This window comes from Mercenaria mercenaria, chromosome 11 (assembly GCF_021730395.1).
Source record: "Mercenaria mercenaria strain notata chromosome 11, MADL_Memer_1, whole genome shotgun sequence".
Lineage (NCBI taxonomy): Eukaryota > Metazoa > Mollusca > Bivalvia > Venerida > Veneridae > Mercenaria > Mercenaria mercenaria.
Genome location: NC_069371.1, coordinates 75,082,974 through 75,105,266, shown reverse-complemented (window position 1 = coordinate 75,105,266; position 22,293 = coordinate 75,082,974). Strand labels below are relative to the sequence as shown.

Genomic DNA, 22,293 nt, shown 5'->3' with positions numbered 1-22,293 from the left:
TATGTTCCTGCATGAAATTTCACGACCAGATTTAGATTTCAATAACAATAACTTTCAGTCACGAAGTAACATACACTTTGATTATGAATCCACATGAGAACTAAAATTAGGTATAATAACGATTAATTCTATAGCAATTAAATCAGGAATTACAAATAGATTGCTCCATGTCTGAGTGTCATGACTTTCCAACTGGCACAAGACCATTTTCATTTTCCCGTTCACGACCATGGTTCTTATAGTTTATCTAGGGGTAGAGTATAACATGTACAGTGGCATTTTCTTTCTGGTCGTCTGACGCCAGTGGATTTACCGCTGCTATCAGTCATGTTTTATCACAGCTATATTAATCACGATTTAATTTAACACAGCGTTTCGAAATAATAGTACCATGCCACAATAAACAGTAGTGCAAAGGCCAATTAAAAACAGCCAAATAAAAAAAATAATACATACTTAATATTTATAACTGGTCTTATTTCAAATCTACTTTAGAGGAATTTCGCATAAAATTTAGTTACTATGTCAACTGCTATATTGGATACAATTTAAATGAGGTAAAACGATATCAAAAAGGTCAGGTGTGTTCATAACACGCTGCTTTATATTTTAAATAGAGCGCTCAGTACATTTTTACAATGTATTTTTCTTCTTGTATCTATAGAATATATTACCATTTCCTAATTCATTGGTACTGATGCACAAAAATTAGGATAAAATTAATATATTTATTATATCAACTAATATATTATACCACATTTATATAATACATTCGTATTAATAATTGATAATTTATCAAACATATCTAAAACGTTTATGAATCATTTACTGATGTCACAATATTACATTTTATTTCATACCTATATTAATTCAGTCAATTGAAATCTTTCCTTTCTGTCTCGTGACGATACAATAGAATCCAGTATTGTGTAATTTAAAATGTATCCATGTTTTTTATGTACTATATTTTTACAATATCCTAAACCGACGTCCTAAAGGGTCATATTTGTCCAAAATATCATTTTTTTCGTATTGGGCGGGACAACTCTTCCGATTCCTTAATGCAAATGGTCGTTCGGGGTTACTTCCCTTGTATAATGCAGAAAAACTGCGATAACTTTCTTAATCTAGGTGTGTTAGCTAGAATTTTCCTATCCGACATGGTTTCGCTTAAAACTGATGAAAAATTGGTTTCAATGTTTTTGAGCATGCTAACACACACATCTAACATTAACATACATATTATGAGAGAAGAATATCATCTCCTAATGGTTGTTGTGAAGTATTTGGAAATGTTTCCAATCGACATTTAAAAAGGTTTGAATATTTATTTTTCTGTCAATTCTTTTTATTATGATATGAAATAAAGAGGTAATTTAACAGTGTTGGCTACAATACTGAATTCAACTGGACTCGTACACAGCAGTAATTTAACAAATAATCAAGGCCTTCGAGTGGTTTATCGTCTAATTTACCACGGTTCAGAGTTCAGATGCGTAGGGCGGTAAAATACTGAAGCACCTGAACAATGAACCGTGGTAAATTAGACGATAAATCATAAGAAGGCCTTGATTGTTTTCATTTTGACAAGCTCATTGACATATTTTAATAAATATTATGCTAGACTTCATTTATCCAAGGAGAAATGTATCGGACGTCATGCGGCAATTTGACGTCATAATTGACGTCATAATGCTCTCTTACCGGTCCGCGCGTCAACCGTTGTTTATCGCAGAATATACAGAGCTTGGTCTCCTTATTTGTTTAACTGGAGATAGATCAATTCGAGCCATGTTAGAGTAAACCATATCGCCTCGTCCAAATATGGGTAATAACTGCTATCTACTCATCCAAAACAATTCAGTATTGTACTCAACACTGTTAAATAACCTCATACTTTCTCGCCTTCTACAAGTTTCTTGTATTTCTTTTGGTTAATAGACATCACGTGCAAACAGGATATATTCCATATCCAGTCAATAATGCTGATTAAAACAAAATGGCTGCTGCATGGCTAGCGTAGTCGACTCCAGTCAAATTATTATAGCTATAGATATTTTTTCCAAGAGTAACTATGTAGTTTACATACGTGAAGATAGCAATAAGAAGCGGCTATAGAAAAACAATAACTCTCTTGAAAAGGTCAGAGGGTCAATTTCATGCTTTAACGTCAACATAAATTCATAATCAGTGATTTATTCATAACAAATGCATCGCACATGTACCAGAAAACATTCCATACAGATTTCATTTGGGATTTCCTAAACAGAAATAATTTGGACGTGACGGGACAGCAACTGTCAAAATCTATCACGCTGCTTAAACTATCCAGACCAGAAAATACGGTTTCGAAGCTGGTTCAGTGAAAATTCTTTTTATCAAAGAAAATGTGGGATGTTAAAGACATTGCTTACTTGAAGATTTTTATAAAGGGTGGTAAATTTTTGGAAGATACATAGTTCTATTCCATTTTCTGACTGAATATCAATTTCCTTCGGTTTATCTCATCGACATGCTTTTTTATTAACTCATGTTTAACTGCTTGATTCTTTGGGATTATAATAAATTACCCGATAATCAAACACTTGTATATTACATTATTACATTGATGGTAATAAATTTGCACATATTCGCGTTGTATAGTTTCATTTATACTAAGAATGAATCAAGAGAGCCTGTAAGAGTACACGTGCGTGCAGAAAATCCTTAACATCGTAATAAGCGTCTGGTAATAGATGTCCAATAGATCGCTATTTTCAGGCAAATCTACACGTTTTAAGAGACTTCCAGGTTTTGGGTTTTCAAGTACAGTTGAACATGATCGGATTTATTGTCAATAACTTGCAATGTACTGAACTTTGACACCTCAGACGCTTATTGAAATAAAGAAGGTAATTCAGCACGAAAGTTTTACTCGTGCAAGTATGAAATCTCTAATTACTCTGTTAAAATTATTTCAAATTCTAGCTATGATAGCAAACATACGTAACTATACAATTTGGATAGAATTTTCTATCATCTATATCAACATATTCAAAATACAAGAAAGGCAATAGGTTTTGATACTGATGTTTCTTCGCTCAAACTTACCAATAGCAAAGTATGTAGTAGGGTTATCCCGAAAAGTGACTAGTTATCTTTCCTGAAGTTCTTGCTTACAATGATACAGTCTCAATACTTACACCTGAACTGCAAGCAAAAACACCGGGATATTAACCAAGAAAGAAGTATCTACCAGAAAGATGAAATTGCACATGGTCAGTCACAACAATTCGGATGAGACAGAAAGAAACACTGTCAATGTTTCACTGCACACGAACGCGTACGAGTACTTGCAGGAAAACAGTAATTTGGCAGTGATGCACATCTGCTATAAACTGTTAAATGACTTAGTAATTTCTACGGAAGCAAAGAGATTATATCACTTTTTTTCTAAATCTCAATCCCATAACATAGTGCTATCCTGAGCTTTTTTGTCGTTCTTTAGATACAGCTTCTCTCTTTCATGATTTGTTTCGGTCTCGTTTCCAAGACACAGGCTCGATCTCGATAAAAAAAACTGATGTTGTCTTTCTGCTTCCGCAAATGTTTAATATTAATTGTCATTTCTACATATAAATGCCGCTTTAAACTTATATGAAAACGTTATGCTCATTTCCGTTACAACACAGAAATCTGACGCCATGTCGACGCATTATTTTGCACCATGCAGGCGCCGAGAAACAGTGCTACGTTATCTGATCTACTTCTTTACGTGAAATGATATAACGGAATGGTGTTACATTTAATTCACACACATTGTGTAGGTTATCAGGCGCGACAATAACTAATTAGATATCTATGACGCGTTTACGTCATGTCGCCCCGCTATATTTGGCGCCATACATGCGCAATAAAATAGTGCTTCCCTACTTCACCCACTTGTTTACATAAAAGACATATTAGAATCGAAATTATATATAGATCTCTAGCAGAACCATGTTATAAAATATCTCATCAATACGACTCGCTCACTCGGGTTACGCCCGCGTGAAGTTATTCCGCAAGCGTATAACCTCACTGTATTGTTTCGATATGTTAAAACAAGGTTATGCTAGTCTATATATTATTTCATAAATATAAAATCCTATGGTATGAATGTAAATACTGGTAGCATTGTAGTAATGTAAACTCTGACATAATGGAAATATATAAAAGAAAAATCTCAAACCCGTACATGTATAACATATTAATTAGCTTCTCGCATACCAAGACAATTACATAAATCTATATAAATTAAATCTCATATGCTATGACATCACATGTGACGTCAACAAACTTCATCAAACTTCCACACGCGTGCTTATAACCAAAATTGGTGTACCACTGTTTTTCTGCCTTCTTTTCAGAAGTTTTTCATGTTTTCTTCTTTTGTGTCTTCGCTTTCTGTAACTTTTACCACTTCTGAGTTTATTGATTCCGAGCCCATCTTTGTCGGCACCTAATGTACTAATATCATTATTGGCGTTTTTATTTAATACTAAATCCACTAATCTACCACATCCTATACAGGAGATTTTAAGATCTAACGATCCTTGTTCGGAGTCTAAAAGTTGCTGTGCAGCTTTCACCGGTAAACTTATTCGTTTCCATCTCCTTTTCTTCACTCTTGTCCGTAGCACGGCCAAATTCTGCCAAGTACTATTGTTTCTGTTGAACTGTGACACTTTCAAAACAATCTTCTTTCCTTTCCCGCCTTTACGAATTTTTCGTCGTCTGTCAACGTAGAGTAACAGCGAAGCACCAAGGGCTTCCGCATTTTCAGACTGTTTACTGCGCTGTAAACTAAATTCTAACACATTCCCTTCATGGTCGCTGTCTGAAATACGAAACAAAAATCAGGCGCTGAAAATTCCGGAATCGGCATATACGTATTTGTTTTTGAAAAAATATGATAAATTGCTGTACTGAATAATATAATCAAATTTATCAGAAGAACAGAACAAAGCAAAACAAGAGTGTCAGACTGTCACAAAGTACGCCCGTCTAAATATTCAGTTATGTATCATAAAGGTAATAATGTTGATGTTGTACGCCTTGTTAACCCCAAACAAGAGTAAGAAGGAATCAAGGTATTTGTGAGGTTCCATGTGGGATGAAATTGACCATAAGATCAAAACTGTTTGAATGGACAAGGCTAATTTCGCAGATTTCGAGTAGATCTAATTCAAGGGCCATAATCCAAGAGTGCCTGGGGCGATTTGGATGGTTATCTAACATGACCCAGATATTATGCCCAAAAACATTGTCAGAAAGTTTGGTGAAGATCGGATGAAAACTGTTCGACTTATATAGAGAGCGGACATGCTTTTTGACGCCGGCCGCCCGCCACGGGTGTTCACATAATACGCCCCGCTCTTTCAGAGACGGGCGTATAACAACAGAAGCCTCAGTTTGACTGGGTCCGTTCATGAGAATGTAGACATTTGTATTTTCCGCATATTTCAACAAACTTCTACAATTTTCATTTAATTTTTTTTCTGTTTGGCCAAAATTTCTAAGAAGAGTTATATTAATTTATACTTACTTGCTGGTTTAGAATAACTAATAATCTCATTCAAGCGGTATCCTATACGCCTTTGGGGTTTTGGTGTGATAGGTTGATCGGGTACATCCGGGGCGTGTCTAGTTTCAATGTTATCCACATCATTGGATAGATCGTTTTGTGACACCGGATTTCGACCAATGGCATTTAGTATACGTTGTTTGATAAGTGTCAATCTAGGTAGCACTTCTTGGACATTCATTACAAGGCTTTCCTTACATGTTGTGCAGTTTGAGCGTCGTAATTTTTCCATGTTCCGCCATGACGGTTGTTCAAATGTCAAGGTCAATGTTGCGCACGCACTAAGTATCGTCAGACATGGAACCAGTGCAAGGAAACGGTGCATCATTAAAATTTATCTACGACGTTTGGGCCGGCTTGTCACTCATGCTCCTCTCTGAAAATGTAATTGAGCATTTCCTTTAATTAAACTATATTTTGCTAAAAAGGAACATATTAAGCAACTGCCGGAATATGGGTAGAGACGATTGTGTCTGAATTCATTCGTCCTCCACCCCTGATTCGTGTGGAGAAGCAGGCAGTAACTTGTAAATAACAGGTAAATACTGGTACAAAATCTAGAAACACTGGTCAACAGTCCATCGTTACATAACTTATATACTGTTGAAAAACGGCGCTAAACCTAAAACAAACAATAAAAAACAATACCGCGATTATAGTTTGATTTTGACGTTTGAGAGTCGTCTGCCAATTAAGGAAATCAGCATGATTTGCTTTGCCTTATTTAGGTAAGAACCATTATTTTTATAATTACTTAGGATGGTGTAGTGGTTGCGTAGTGGCTAGTCATGTAGTCGACCGGGGTTCATTACTCCAACGAATCTTTTTTTCAGTGAAATATTTTGCGGTTTAATTATATTCATTTCATTCTTTTCATGTTATTTTGTAATCATATTTTTTCCAGGATAATTGTCATCAACAAATAAATTTCATTTTTATGCAAGGTACCGTTCATAATGTTTCATTTGTGGTAAGTTTTCCCAGCTGTGTCAGTGGATTCCTGGAGTCAGAGTGCACAATACAGATTTTCTTAACCAAGGTTTAGATTTATTTGCGCATGCATAAACTGCACATTGATTGTGTATTCTATAAAATGTTTTATACTCATTTGAAAAAAAAGAAGATAATACAATGTACAACAGACTTCCATATTATTTTATTTTATCCATATCTAAGGTATAAATTAATATAACGCTACGAATCATACTAAAACAAATTAACGCCATTTATCAACAGTACAGTATTAAATTCAGTTATGTTAGCCGGGCGGGCATTTACCCAAACCAGTGTTCCTGGAATCTGCGCCAGTACTAACATGAGCAACTGCCAACGAAATGACTTCAGACACCATGTCTCCTATCAAATTGTCACGGATATCATTTGCCTCGGTGGGGGTGGGGGGTTTGCTGCAGACAGTAATAATAAATAGTCATCTCTGAGTTAGTGATTTTATTTCAACTTATGACGAAACAAATGCTACAGTAACTAGAATGATAGCTTTTCATGATTCTCAAGGAATCTGAGATTCCATACACTTTGAAAATCATAATAATTTATCCTGTTTTGTTGTTACGAAACAAAGCAACAAAAAAGTTAGTGTTCTGATTCCGAGAAACATTATCCATCACGCATTCCTTCCTTTTTGATCATTTATTTTTCATGCTGGTTTTTCTTTCATAATCTCAGTTTTATAAAAGATAGCTTTTACTAAATTTCTACCATGCTGTTATGAATATCTTTTCTATTAGCCGAAATGCTAGAATGCAATTACAATTTAAATTGTCACCGGTCATACATTTTGCTTCCCGACTTTGAATGTCAACTGTACCCTCTCCGTTCAATTTAAATGTTTACCGTTTAATTAAAAAAAAAAAATTCACTCAGCGGTAAGCGTAACTTTTCAAACTTATGATTTTCAATTTCTTTTCATTCAAATACATATTGTATATACATGTATTTGGCTACATCGTATACCCTTTCCGGTTGGGTCCTCTTTCGAATGAACAGGTGGGCTCAGTTGTATACTCCGATTCCGCACGGTACACTGATTTCGCCCGATTTGTACTCTTTTTCAGTGTGGCTTGCTGCGCGCGTATTATTTCGGTACACCTGCGTCACAGGCCCAACAGTCCGATTGAATTTTGAAACATCCTGGGGCATTTCGGTTGCCAATTCTGATTAACATTGCATGTGCCTGCTCTACAGTGTCTTATTTGTATTACTGTTCATGAATGATCCATTAATACAATTGGTTTACTTAGTTTGCAGTTCAAAAATCCCGATTTTAAATATAACCAGATCAAGGGGAATAACTCTGCTCTTACGAGGTCAAAGGTGATTATATAAAATACGAGCAAAGCTCGTGCTCTAATAAATATTCATGTGAGGTTTGGTGATTCTAGCTAAAATACATTTTGAATTATAAGCATTTTCAATTTCGGATGCACAGACGCAGACAGCCTGCGGCGGGGATAAACAAAATCTGCCTATGTATATTGTACAGAAGAGATGGGATGCGTTAGGTCAGCATTTTAACAGAAGTAGATAAAACTTCTCATGAATTAAAGTAATTTTGAAAAAACCAAAACCCGAAGCTATGTAAACTGAAATTGTTAAAAAGGAAAACTTCTGCAAAGGACTCGAACCTGCTTTGTTTAGATTCAATATGTGACTGCTCTGCCTACTGCGCTACCCGTTTATTTGCTAACTTAATACATATGGTATTTTGTATACATACGCATGACAAAGTAAGTCCAATTAAATGATTACGCTTTCGAAATAAACTCGTCTAAGGTCAGTAATAATCGAACTATGTTATGAGGCCACAGCGTTTATAATAGTTATTCTCAATTTTTCTACGGCCAAGAAAGAGTACCGGATCTGGAACGCCCAGTTACAGTTATTTGATAATCATGATAATAGGTGTTTGGTCACTCTACCCTTTATTTATTTTAGAACAGGTCATCTTAACATTGGGTCAATTGATAATAAACATTCCGTCAATAGCTACCCGTGTCCGGAAACTAGATTAAAGTCATTTTAGATAATAAAGGGCGTCTTTGTAAATAAAAGTATCAATTTAAAGGGTCCTTAAGCGAAGTGGTCTGATTTCGTGACGTTGGTCATAGTACGAGCTTGATTTTGACCAACAATGAACCAGCGGTCAAATAAGTTCGACAAGGTGAAATGACGAGCACTGAGGTCATTTAATTAGAGTAGTATCAATCAAAAGTAATAAATTGCTTTAATTTATTCAAAACTGTGGCGGTCACATTCTATATTCAATCATGTCTTGTTAAAATAACTATCCCCTGTTCATGTGAAACGGTATAAGGCGAAACAAAATGTAGTTAACCCTTACCTTGCTAAATTTCTATAATGAACTTGTCAGTCTTTCAATTTGGACAGTACCATTAACTGTTAGAAGGGGTGCTTACAAAAAAGATACTGACTGAATGGCGAACAGTGCAGACCATGATCAGTCGGCTTTAAAAGCTCTTCAGAGCTTGTGTTTTCTGTGTACTATGTACCAGTGTTATTTATCCCCGATCTTTTATAAATAAATATTACTTGACTTGACTCTCACTGCACGGACGTGCAGGTTGATCTTGGTCTACACTGGTCGCAAAGGCAGTATCACTTGCCACCAGCAGGCTAAATGTAAAAGATAAAGGTGTAATTTTTTTTTATTTTATTGAAGAAATCATTTATAGCTTGCATAATTGTCGCTATCCGTGATGCAAGAATGAACTATATTGTCGTAAAATTGGGACAGCTGGCTTGACCGGTCGACAAATTTTCTACTGGTGGTGGTTCCCCTTTCAACTGATACTGTTTATTGCTATTTCGATTTATGACAATTTTTATCACCAAGTAAACTGCAGCTGGGTCATTGCGGACTTTGTCAGGTAATTTCAAATCTAATGTTAATGTTAAGGAAAAGCAGATGGCAGTCAAGTGCCGATAATACCGTTTTCTTTAAGTTTAGAGCGGGTTTTATAATCCATTACTGAAGAGAATTTTGAATTCAGCGACATCGACAAGTAATAGAAAGAGCATTGAAACTCGAGGGTAAACGATTTGTACGAGGGGGCATAGCCCCCGAGTATAAATCGTTTACCCGAGAGTTTTAATGTTCTTTCTGTTTTGTATCATAGCCATCCATATATGGTAGTTGTGGGCGTTCCACATTGCAATATACAGCAGTTCAGTGAGTACTTAAAATCCTTGCTTTACAAATGTGTAAAGCCCAGGTAAAATAAACCAATGCTAGAGGAGCAGAAAATCAATAAGTCTACTGTTCCAGACAAGCTGGCATACTTTTCTTTCCAACAGTGCGGTAAGTAGCGTGTGGGTATTAAATACCTGCACACTTTCAGTTACCGCACCCTGTACTCAGAGTATACGAATTACCTGCACCAAATATGTTAAGAAAAAACACCGAGCTATGATACAATATCCGATTATAGTGCCCCCATCCTAGTGCGGAAAGTTCATTAAACTATAACATCTACAAAAGAAGAATCTATTACTACTTGCTTTTCAATGAATTACCGAAATGTCAGAGTGAAATATATCAAATAAATTTTTCGGTGGTAAGAAACTATAAAGTAGGTAAATTTAGTAAAAAAAAAATAAATAAAAAGAAAATTAGTTTGTCTTACATATAAAATCAAAACATTTTTCAGTCATGAACACAATATCAAACTATGCCACTCGTGAAAAACATTGCATCTGGTGTTCACTCGCGAAAGATATTTCAATCTTACACTGAATTTTTAAATTAAAACATTTTTTTCCGGACTGTTATATTTCACTGAAGAATCTCAGTAGGAAAAATGCGTTTGTCCATCCTATAATCATGCCAATATGAGAACGGTTATTGAGAATTCAAGAAGTCTGATGCCATATGAAATAACTTCAATTACATTAATTACAAATAAAAAGAGAATAAAACCAGAATAGTTGTTCATAATGATTTTTTTTCAGCTAATATATGTGAACATAGTTTAGAGTTTTGGCTGCTACGTGCCGATGATTTAAGTAACTGGTAAGAGATTTTAGTACACTACTAGTATCATATAGGAATTAAAAGGTAGGAGGTAGAATGTCTGGAAGCACAGAACGTAGAAACACAAAAAGTAACTTGAGGTTTTACTCAAAGCGATTCATACCCGTATTAAACGGGTACGCAAAAACAAAAACTCACAATTATTCAAGACAGAATTATTTCCCTTTCAATATGCAGTACCTTACCCCTCCCCCGTTAATCATTGGATAGCGTTATAAGATTTTGTTTAAAGCGTCAGAAAAATAAAAGTTTAGACGAAAAAATATGAAAAAAAAATATATATATAAGTGAAGAAAGGGAAATGAATTATTCAAGGTATAGATAATAAATTGTTTGCCTTCATTTCCATTCCCATGCATTAATTTCGAGGTGAAAAGATACCCCAATCCAACTCTTCGTATTGGTATAAATATATATGGCAAGAAGCCGAACATTGTAACCGTGTAAATTCCTGTTCGATTTCATCATATTCTTTGTCATTTTAATATGTCGGATTTGCTTAATCACTCGGGATTTGCGGTGACAAAATCGCCTTAGCGGGAGATCAGAGAGACCGGATTTAATCTTATTGTTTATTGGAATGTTTATGCACTTTTAAGTCTGCATAGAAACACTATAAAGTTTCTTTTATAAGTGTACTTTTGTGTTGTGATTTAAAGTTTTCTCTGAATTTAAAAAAAATCTTAATTTGAATCTAAGGAAAAGATAATGTTAAATATATCCGTATATGAGACAGAAATTCAGACTATTAATTAAGGGATCTAAATCGAGTGGACTTCATATTTAATAGTTTCTACTGTAATCTATACAGTTTCAGTAATTTTAGCATGTAAAAATGTTGACAGTGACAATAGTTCACGCGAGAACGCGATATCTGAGTTTAGATTCGCAAGGTCCTATCTTTTTGATTCTTAAGGTTCGATAATATCGTTTCCTGTGGGTTTTTTTTTTTTTTTTTTTTTTTATGAAATCGTGACCTTATCAGAATATTGTGAATATGTCTGTTGTTTACTTTTTTGTAAGTCTGCTGATATTAATACACTGTCAAGTTATTGATGATACCTTGAAAAAATGCACAGCAGCGCACTTCACCGAACTGCAACGCAACGCAACGCACCGCACCACACCACATCGAACTGCAATGCAACGCAACGCAACGCACAGTACCGCACCACCGTGACCACGCCGTACCGTAGTTTAGTGTTGAGATTTGTATTGCATTGTATAGCACTGCATTCCATTGTACTGATAACTAACTTTTATGTAAATGTTGGTTCGAAACTATCTGTTGCAGTAAATTAATTATTGACAAAAATGTACAAAAAATGCGGATCATTAGGTCTGGATGACAAAAATAACAAAAACATGAGTTACACTTCCTGTACAAGTTACATGTCACGTCATAAAACTTTTATCAAAATCACTTATCTAGAGCAGGAAGGCATTATAGGATAAAGACATATATCATGTATTCATTACAAATCTGGTCTATTGACCTATATATTAAGTGGCTCTTAGCCTATTTTAGCAATCTTGGAGACCGCTAATTTACCACTTAAATTTAACAATTGTTCAACAAACTGATATTGCCTTTATATAGTCAATTAATTTTTTTAAACATTATCGCCTCTCACAAAAATCTGCTCTTATTTAATATAATGACTTCGAGAAGAAAGATGAAGATTCAACTTTTTTGAATAAAGGTACATTTATTTTTAGTTCCATTTGTTTTATTTTACTGCATATTTAAATGTATTGTAGCATTTCATATTGTGCCATAAGAAAGCATTTACTAGTCCCAGTGCAAATCTCTAGATAGATAAAAGTCTGAAAATGCAATTTCCGAATTAATTTTATAATATCGTCATGTTTATTACTGGATATAAATTATTCATAATACCGATAAACACATTTTGAACTACCATTTTTAAGAAGTTTAACAGATAATATTTGATACACTGTACTATATAGCTTACTCCCGTTTATCAAATAAACACACGACCTACATGCTAAAAACTATAAACTGAAAAACAAAATAATACGTTACCGATAAAAACTGCTTGACAAAATGCCGCATCTGCAGAAAGAATTTATTTAATTGTTATCAAACTTCGATGTCATACAGAATTATAAATCAGTTAAATCCGTAAACGCGGACGCACTTTTCTCCTTCCCGGTGTTGAATAAAATGGTATTAATTTTTCTCAGCTTTAAGCTATAAGGCAACGGTTTGACCTAATGATAAGGTGACGCCTAGGTGATACTTGTTGACCACTGTAGCAAATATTTACTGGTTGCTTAATGCAGTTTAATACAGCTTAATATATAGAGCATTTACAATTCGGCCAATCGCTGAGGAGGAGAGAAAGTATAGATTAAACGTAATTTCAGTTATGTCATAACTGTAATAGTACACCGCCAGGTATGTATGGAGTACTGTTAGAGCCAAAGGTACGAGTGCGGTTTTTGAAACACATAAAATATATAAGACCTGACAGATAAAATATTCTTGTTTTCTTTTGTATCTACTTTGTTTGATGTATCTATTTAGAATTTCATGAGACACCCGGGTAAAATTCGTGATTTTTAGTAGTGTCCATATCTAAAACTTATGGTTCTTTTTAAAAACCGACAGACACTTACAAATCTTTTTTTCTGCGGCATCGATCCTCGGATAAGTCTTATGCTTTCAGAACGACGTGAAAGAGTTTATTTAAGAAATTATACATCTCATTTAGTGATTTGTCGCTGAATAAAATCATTGTTTTGAGTTCAGATGCGAAGAAAAATATCACGAGGGCGCATCCCGAGTGATATAATAATACGCATCTAAACGATAATAAATGATTTTATTCAAGAGCAAATCACTAAATGAAATATATTATTTCGATTCCGTAACACGTTACCAAGGATTTTAAAGTGCATCTTTGACGATATCCATTAGTTTTCTGTTGGTTTCTTTTCCAGCGCGCCGCTACGCCGTTTGGCGCTATAACGTAATAATTGTGACGTCAGAACATGAATTGTTGTATAATAACACCATTTTCAGCCTTCTTTGTTTAATGGTCGTTATCATAATGGCGTCGTTAGATAAAACATTTGTCAAAATTTGAAACCAAACTTTAAAAAAGAACATTCGGTTATAGCTTTTATAGCTTAAACATTTTTCTGAGGCTAACGATCAAAACTGAATCGTTATGACTACCTAATTGATACTTTTTACGTAAAAAAATATCGATTAACGTATGCAGGTCTTTTTTTGTGGATCTAACCATAAATGGTTACTACAGATAGTCTGTAATTTATAATGATTCTTTGGTACTTATGGCGAGAAACAACCTATTTTGATATCAATAAAACGGAAAGGAGTATAACGTAAATAAGAGAAATTTATCATGAATCTTTAGCGCCATTCATGGGTTTACCTGTCATGTTCCGTCGTGTGGAGTGGCAAGGTGAATGAAAGTCAAGCTAATAATTAAATAACGCGATATTAAGTTTAATTAATTTTCAGACAAATGCCTAATTAGGCAACGTTACGTTGCAAAAATATCAAGTTAAAAAAACTAGCATTAATGTGATTCCGTACATTTGGATATATACTTTTACTGGCGACACATCTCAGCACTGACGTAAAAGGGCATAGGATAGCGGTGGAGCTTTACATTAATATTGAATTCCACTTCACTCCCACGTGAAAAACGGTATCTATAACGGGACAGGCTATTGATAGTGATGGTACTCAAATTTCTGTTATTATGACGTATAATGGGAAAGTTGTATTCCTGAATATATCAGCTGTTTCGAGGAAATTCCTTTATTCTTGCAGGGCGCGTCTCCTGTTCCCTTTCGATTGGGGTCATAAGACGACGCTTCCATCAAAAATAAGAAAAGAAGTCATTTAATAGAATCCCGTTACATCACAGCTACTACGGCCGATATTTGTATAACTTTGGATCCCTACAATAATTTGGTTTAAAAGTAGCAGCACTAGACTTATTACACGTTAATAATCATAGTCCCTGGTCCTGAAGTGGGCACGGAGGGCGGGAGGGGGAATCAGGACATACATTTGTACCATTTTAAATTCTTGCAGCAAGAGCATTTCTCCAGCCTCATTTTATAGAACCATATGAGCCGTGCCATGAGAAAACTAACATAGTGGGTTTGCGACTAGCATGAATCCAGACCAGCCTGCGCATCCGCGCAGTCTGGTCAGGATCCATGCTGTTCGCTAACGGTTTCTCTAATTGCAATAGGCTTTGAAAGCGAACAGCATGGATCCTGACCAGACTGCGCGGATGCGCAGGCTGGTCTGGATCAATGCTAGTCGCAAACCCACTATGTTAGTTTTCTCATGGCACGGCTCATATGGTTCTATAAAATGAGGCTGGAGAAATGCTCTTGCCGCAAGAATTTAAAATGGTACAAATGTATGTATAACAATGCAAGGAATGTTATCATGGTTACAATTCTTTCAATACAGGTTTCTTTAAGCAGTGAAAAGTGTATAAAATGCAATAAAGGTTCTATGCTAAAATTGAAGATGGGTAAGAAATTAAATTCCGTTATATCGTTTCGTACTCAGTTTTATTTTATCGGTTTAGAGATTTGGTAGACGTTTCTAAAACGTATAGGATTGTATGGTTGTCTATAAATGTAATAAAGGAAACAGAAATTTAACTAAAGTAGCTGAAATGAATGTTTAGCATTTCGACGGCAATAAGTACATATAACCCTTTTACCCTTTATAGATCTTTATATACTGGATAAACATTTTACAACATCCATTATCTATATACAAACTAGATATATCAGCAAAGTATTTGAACATTCATTTTCCGATATCTGTCCTTTTTGTTTATTACAAGTGTTATTAATTAACTATATCTATTCTAAATATAACTATTGTTCTGTCATTGTCAAAACAAGACAACCACAGACCTACGGATGCTATGGTTTTACAGTCAATGTTTTGGCAAACGTCAGCCTTTTAGGACATAGACTATCAGATCAATTGACGTAAAATGTTATCTTTTGTAGAGATGTTACTTTGAGATATATTGAATACCTATCATATTTTATTTCTTTAAATCTTTTGTACGTGAGATAAAACCATTTTCTTGAAGTACTAACCAATACTGGAGATTTCAGTTCTTCGAAACAACGTAGAAAACAAAAGCTGTAACAACTGGAATGATAATTGACCAAAATCATAGGCCTTCCAAAGCCGTCAAACGCATGGATGAATACATTCTTACCTATACAGCGAGATACTGCAACTTTAAACATTTTCATCATGGAAAAAACAAGAAATCTACACTCTGAAACTAATACATTTTCACGAAAACTTACTCTATACAGTTTTTGTAATGCTAAATAAATAACATTATAGTGAAATGTGGTTTCTTTACTTGTATGATTGAAGTAGTTTTTTTCACTTGTTTTATCACCCTTACGTTATGATCTTGGTTCATTTAATAGCTATATACGGAAGAACCAACCAAGGAGAGATTGCAAGTAAATTTTTGAAGCCGTTTTAGATTAATCAAGCAATCACAAAATTTAAATTACGCAAAAAGCGTTAACTAGTACAGTATCAGCGAAACTGCTGAATGCTTTATTTAGATTATGGATCAATCAATCAAGCAATTAATTATTCAACTTTTTCAATTACTTACAGTTAGTCAAAAATAGCAGCATTTGTGAAACAAAGCAAGTTTACAAACGTAGTTTACGTCTATTTCCGGCGCGTTGCTAATGCAGCAAAAACTTTGTATACGATACATAATGGTTCTTTTTTTGCGTAATCGATTAACATTCAAACCTAAACAAATATGGTGTATAAAGCGTACGGATAAATAAAATATAAAATGCAAACGTAATGCAAGGATCAATACATCTTCCGCAGTAACAGAATCAAAATAGTAAAAATTCCAATCCAACGTCTGTATTTGACTTTTTTAAATGTTTGGTTTCTCACAATAAGCGAAATTTCATTAGATAGAATAAAATAATCAACATATGCTTTTATCAATATTAAACTCTAATTATCTTACCCCATCTGTAGAAAAAATGATGCAAACAAGTAGACTATGTCAGTTTATAGCAACGTAGGTCAGATTAGAAATACTTAAAAATTGCCCACGCGTGTCGTCAAAGTAAGGAATAATCTTTTTTTTAATATGCATGGCAATAAGAGTGATATTGGTGCCCACTATTGAGCCATTTTTGAATGTTCCAAATTTCAAGACTAGCTCAAGGTCAAATTTCATTTCGGTACACAACACTGTGCATGTGGCCCATGCATGTGGTCCAAATTTGAAAGCTGTAGCTTGAGAAATGTGAAAGTAGGTCACTAGATCAATTTCAAGGTCAAATTTCAATTCAGAACACAAAACTATGCATGTTGTCCAAATCTGAAGCCTGTAGCTTCAGAAATGTGAAAGTAGGTAACTAGGTCAATCTCAAGATCAAAGTTCATTTCGGAACACAAAACTATGCATGTGGTCCAAATTTGAAGGCTGTAGCTTGAGAAATGTGAAAGTAGGTCACTAGGTCAAAATCAAGGTCAAATTTCATTTTGGAACACAAAACTGTGCATGTGGTCCAAATTTGAAGCCTGTACCTTCAAAAATGTGAAAGTAGGTCACTAGGTCAATGTCAAGGTATGTTTCAGTACACAAACCCACGCATGTGGTCCAAATTTGAAAGCTGTAGCTACAGAAATGTGAAAGTAGGTCACAAGGTCAAGATCAAGGTCAACTCATGTCAAGGTTCATCTTACCACTCAAAACTATACATGTGGTCCAAATTTGAATGTTGTAGGTTATGGACAAGAAGATTTTAAAAGTTTTTCCCTATTTAAGTCTATATGAACCAATTGTGCCCCCGGGGCGGGGCCATATTTGATCCTAGGAGGATGATTTAAACAAACTTGGTAGAGAACCACTAGATGATGCTACAGTGCATGTATCAAAGCCCTACGCTTTGTGGTTTGGACAAGAATATTTTCAAAGTTTTTCCCTATATAAGTCTATGTAAACCATGTGACCTCTAGGGCGGGGCCATATTTGACCCTAGGGGAATAATATGAACAACCTTAGTAGAGGACCACTAAATGATGTCACAGACAAAATATCAAAATCCTAGGCCCTGTGGTTTTGAACAAGAGGTTTTTCAAAATTTTCCCCTATATAAGTCTATATAAACCATGTGACCCCCAGGGCGGGGCCATATTTGACCCCAGGGAAACAATTTGAAGAATCTTGGTAGAGGACCACTAGATGATGCTATATACCACATATCAAAGCCACAGGCCCAGTGGTTTTGGACAAGAAGATTTTCAAAGTTTTTCCCAATATAAATCTATATAAATTATAAAAAAAACAAAGGGCCTTAACTCATTCAAAATTTATTGAACCAGTCTGATTTTCAGGGGGACACAACTAGGGTACCAATGCATCATTGTGACAAAGTTTGTTCAAAATCCTCCCAGCAGTTTCTGAGGAGATGCGATAACGAGAAATTGTTAACGGACGGAAGGACGGACGGACGACGGACCACGGATGCAGAGTGATTTGAATAGCCCAACATCTGATGATGGTGGGCTAAAAATGTCTTTACCATAATACTTAAAAAGAGTTGTAATTATCGTCCAATCAGTAGTGCCTTATATAAAGGTTCGACTTTTTGAAAAAGAGAAGGGCACCATTGATATCAAATGAATGCTCTTTGTCAAAATTTCTTCTGCATCAACCACTAACGGAAAGAAATTTGGTATATAGAGCTGTTTCCAACTTTATAAACATCAGTATTTTACCATTATGCGTTTCGTTTTGAATTCTTTAAGAAAATGTGGAGACACTTTCGAAAAAAATGTGAAACTGTTCAATATGAAGGAAAAAGGGAAAAATGGAATAAAAGTATACTTTATTGTAAAATTAAGCTTGCGCTGCAGGCCCCCTCTTTCTCCCAATCCTCAAATACATTATTTTTATGCGTGTTCCAGTTTTTAAAGTATTTCTTTGGCGTTTACGTTAATGCATTTCTTCTTCGAATCGACAATTTTCAGGCAATGATTTTTTTTCAACCCAAAGCGTACTAGGGTCTGAACAAAAGCTGCTGAGCAGGATGTGTATGTAACGGCTTCTTTCGAGTTCAAAGCATGCTCAAAACTCTTACCCTTCGACAGGATATACAAACATATTTTGGGGGGTTTAACACCGTTTTTCAACAGTATTTCAGTTATGTAACGGCGGGCAATTAACCTAACCAGTGTTCCTGGATTCTGTACCAGTACAAACCTGTTCTCCGCAAGTAACTGCCAACTTCCCCACATGAATCAGAGGTGGAGGACGAATGATTTCAGATTCAATGTCTTTTATCAAATCGTTATGGAGAACATACACCTCGCCCAGGGCTCGATCCGTAGATCTGCGCTCTCCCTATTGAGCTAAGCGAGAGGGCTAACATTACATGTAGATATTATTTATGAATTGCATAATTTGTTATAATAACTATTATTACTTACCAAATAAAAGTCCATTTCGTGAACACTTATTTTCCAATATTGATTAAATGTATTCCTCATATTCTCCTTACATTACAAATATCGTTCTGCCATTGTCAAACCCAAAACAACACAAACCTATGGATGCCATAGCATTACAGTTAATGCTGATAATACTAGATCAAGTAATGTAAACTGCCATCTTTTGCCGAGTTGTTAATTTGAAATATATTAAATATCTCACTATCATTTGAATAAGTTTCCTGTATTTCTAGCTAATATTTTTTCTCTGTAAACAGAACAACGTTGAGGCAAAAAGATATGGCTCCATTGGGAGATTGAGTCCGTTAAAACCTGATTGTCAGTAGAGAAAAACGGTCTCCTTAGATAGGACGGTTGCAAATAGTGCTGAACAAACACATTCTAAGCTTCAAACTCCCTTCATTGCAGAAAAGGAAAGAATCCAATAGGTTAAAATTAATACATTTTCACGAGAACTTACCATTGATAGTGATGTTTAAATAATGTAGCTAAACAGTCATATGCAATTTGTCTTTTTTTTTTGTTTTAAGTTCAGAAAATTACACCCACATTCTATTAAAATTTCGTTAAAAGCCACACTTAAACCAATAATCTGAACTCATTATTAATTATTTATTCCTTTTATATTATCTCTGTAGTTACATGTATGCATTATATATTCTTATTTATTCTCTAAATATTTATAGTTCTTATAATTACATATTCCGTCTTATATTTCCTGGTACATATATATGTATTTTCACTACAAAAGTGTGACGTAATTCAATTGAATTACTGATCGTGTTTGTCTTATTTTTTTTTTTTTTGAGTTTCCTTATTTTTTATGAAGAATACAGAAATCATTTTAAGTCATTACGGAACGAGGAAGCGAGTTATATGACCAATGCTATTCCAGGATGATATCAGTTTTTCAAAGCCATTCCAGATTATTTTTTATTTTAACACGACCAGCAAATAACCTACATACATGTAGAGCAAAATCTGTCTCGGGTTATTCTGCAATATACCGCTCGCGTGCAATTACGTCATCCGATCTAGGTGCGTAGCGTGGTCGTAAAAAGTAGTTACCATTTTTTTCTAACACTGTTGATACTAGTATGTCGTGTTAGAATCGAAATAATAAGTTCCCAAGTGTGATTTATCATAAAATAACCCGAGTATTTCGTTCTTATGCGAAACAATATATCACTCAGGCCTGCGGCCTTCGTGATATATTCTTACGCATAAGAACTCAAAACTCGGGTTATTCTACGATAAACCACGTTTGGGAACTTATTATTTCTTAAATATACACTTATCGACTTTTTCATCAACCTATGAAAAAGTCAATAATTGTTTTATTACATGAATAAATGTATAGTCAGTCTTGTTATTACAATTGTATCTTTAATAAAGAAATAAGGAAATAAATATAAATTTAGAACAAATCAGGTTGATATTGGTTTTCCAAGCACCTATTTCGATCTTTTTTTTATTTTCGTACTATTTATAACCCAAGATAAGTTGATATGATATGTGCTCATTACTTTTTGAACCGTTTTTAGCCAATCAGAGAAACAATAGAATACAGTCATGTAATAAAGAAAATTGTCTGCGCAAAAATATTAATTAGTACAGTATCGGTTACTTGCTGAATTCTCTTTTTACTTTATTGAACTGCTGATGCAGTTGTTCGCGCATAGATCTGTTAATTAATTATTCATCTGCTTTTCAGTTATTTACTGTCAGCATAAAACCAAAGCAGAACCGGTGCATAAAAGTCTTAATTCTAATTTATAGTGGTTTTATTTGCGTTCATTTGCTCAGAAAACAATATAATATCTAGTCCCTTATTGCATACTCGACAATTTTCTAATTCAAAAGGATGAGGGGCGGCCATTGTACCAGTCACATTATATGAATCTATAATTTAGACAAATACATGTTATTATTCAGATGACGTTCGTGCGTATTTTTTCGCGAGTATTTACCTGCTGTTATTGCCAAACTATTTTTACAGAACATATGTTAGATAAACAGAGGCGTTTATTGCATGAAATGCATTTAAACTATAAACGGATGATATTCGCCCACAGTTTGGGTGAAAATTTTCAACATGTTCATTTCCACCAAGTTTGGCATAGAATATATATATGACACTAAAAATGATAAAGTGTGTGAAAATAAAAGTTAGATATTGGTAAAAATGCAAGAAGAATGTAAATTTTCTGCATTCAAAAGCGTTGCAACACGTTTACTACTTTCAGCACAATATTTTTAGTTGTTGATAAATCTATGTTGCAAAAATCGTTTGTCAATAAGTTTGTACCGCTTGTCACTTTCAGAGTACTCACATTTTATGGATTTTTGAGAGAAATTAGTTTTCGCCTAAAATGTGTGAGTTAGTCTTTTTTAATCGTTGAAGTAAAGTAGTACCCGATAAGAGTTTCAACAATAAATAATTCGGAAGGACTTGGAAACAAAATTGAGTAGAATATTACCATATAATAATTAATGGCTTGTCAATTATTAATTGCATGTTTGCAGAAATTCTCTCCTTCGAAAAGTGTTTCATATATAATTGTTTTCGCTTATGTTGCATCCCCGAATGAAGTTTAGCGTAATAAGAGAAGCCGGGAAACAAAATCCAGTCAAGGAGGAAAATATTAAAACTCCATTGATTGGTCAAGGCTACCTTTGCAGTCCAATGGATGATGGTACGCTTTCAACCAGGCATTATATTTGGGTTTTCCCAGTGAAATATAAGGTGATATTTGATTGTCGATGCCTGTGTTCTTTAGGCAGCAAAATCATAATATAAATATGACCAATTTGCAAAACTGTCAAAATTATGCATCAAAATTTAGTTCTAAATAATGACATAATGTAAAAAACTTTATAGGGTAGTACAATGCACATTTGGTTTAGCTACAAGGTACATAAACACTTGTTTGTCCTTGATCATATTATCAAACGTGTATCAGACAAGAAACTAGAACCCGCGGTACTAAGTGTTAAAGATCCTTTTTATCGGTAACCATAGTGTCAGTTTGAATGGACACTATCAAATTATTGATTGTTTTT

At 34.5% G+C, this 22,293-nt stretch overlaps 1 protein-coding gene across 3 annotated transcripts in view; it reads right to left on the bottom strand.

Moving 5' to 3' along the window:
* Positions 1–487: 487 nt before the first annotated feature.
* Positions 488–22,293, bottom strand: part of LOC123532534 (uncharacterized) — an 89,587-nt gene continuing 67,781 nt past the window's right edge. For 2 of the 3 annotated variants that reach the window (XM_053517768.1, XM_045313993.2), the window contains 2 exons: positions 5,567–5,981; positions 488–4,858 (listed from right to left, as the gene is read on the bottom strand). In XM_053517768.1, coding sequence (XP_053373743.1) covers positions 4,323–4,858; positions 5,567–5,933 — 903 coding nt within the window. In that variant the 5' untranslated portion in view covers positions 5,934–5,981 and the 3' untranslated portion in view covers positions 488–4,322. Of the gene's footprint in view, positions 4,859–5,566; positions 5,982–12,723; positions 12,953–22,293 lie in introns of those variants that run through there. The other variant, XM_045313991.2, reaches the window with a different exon arrangement.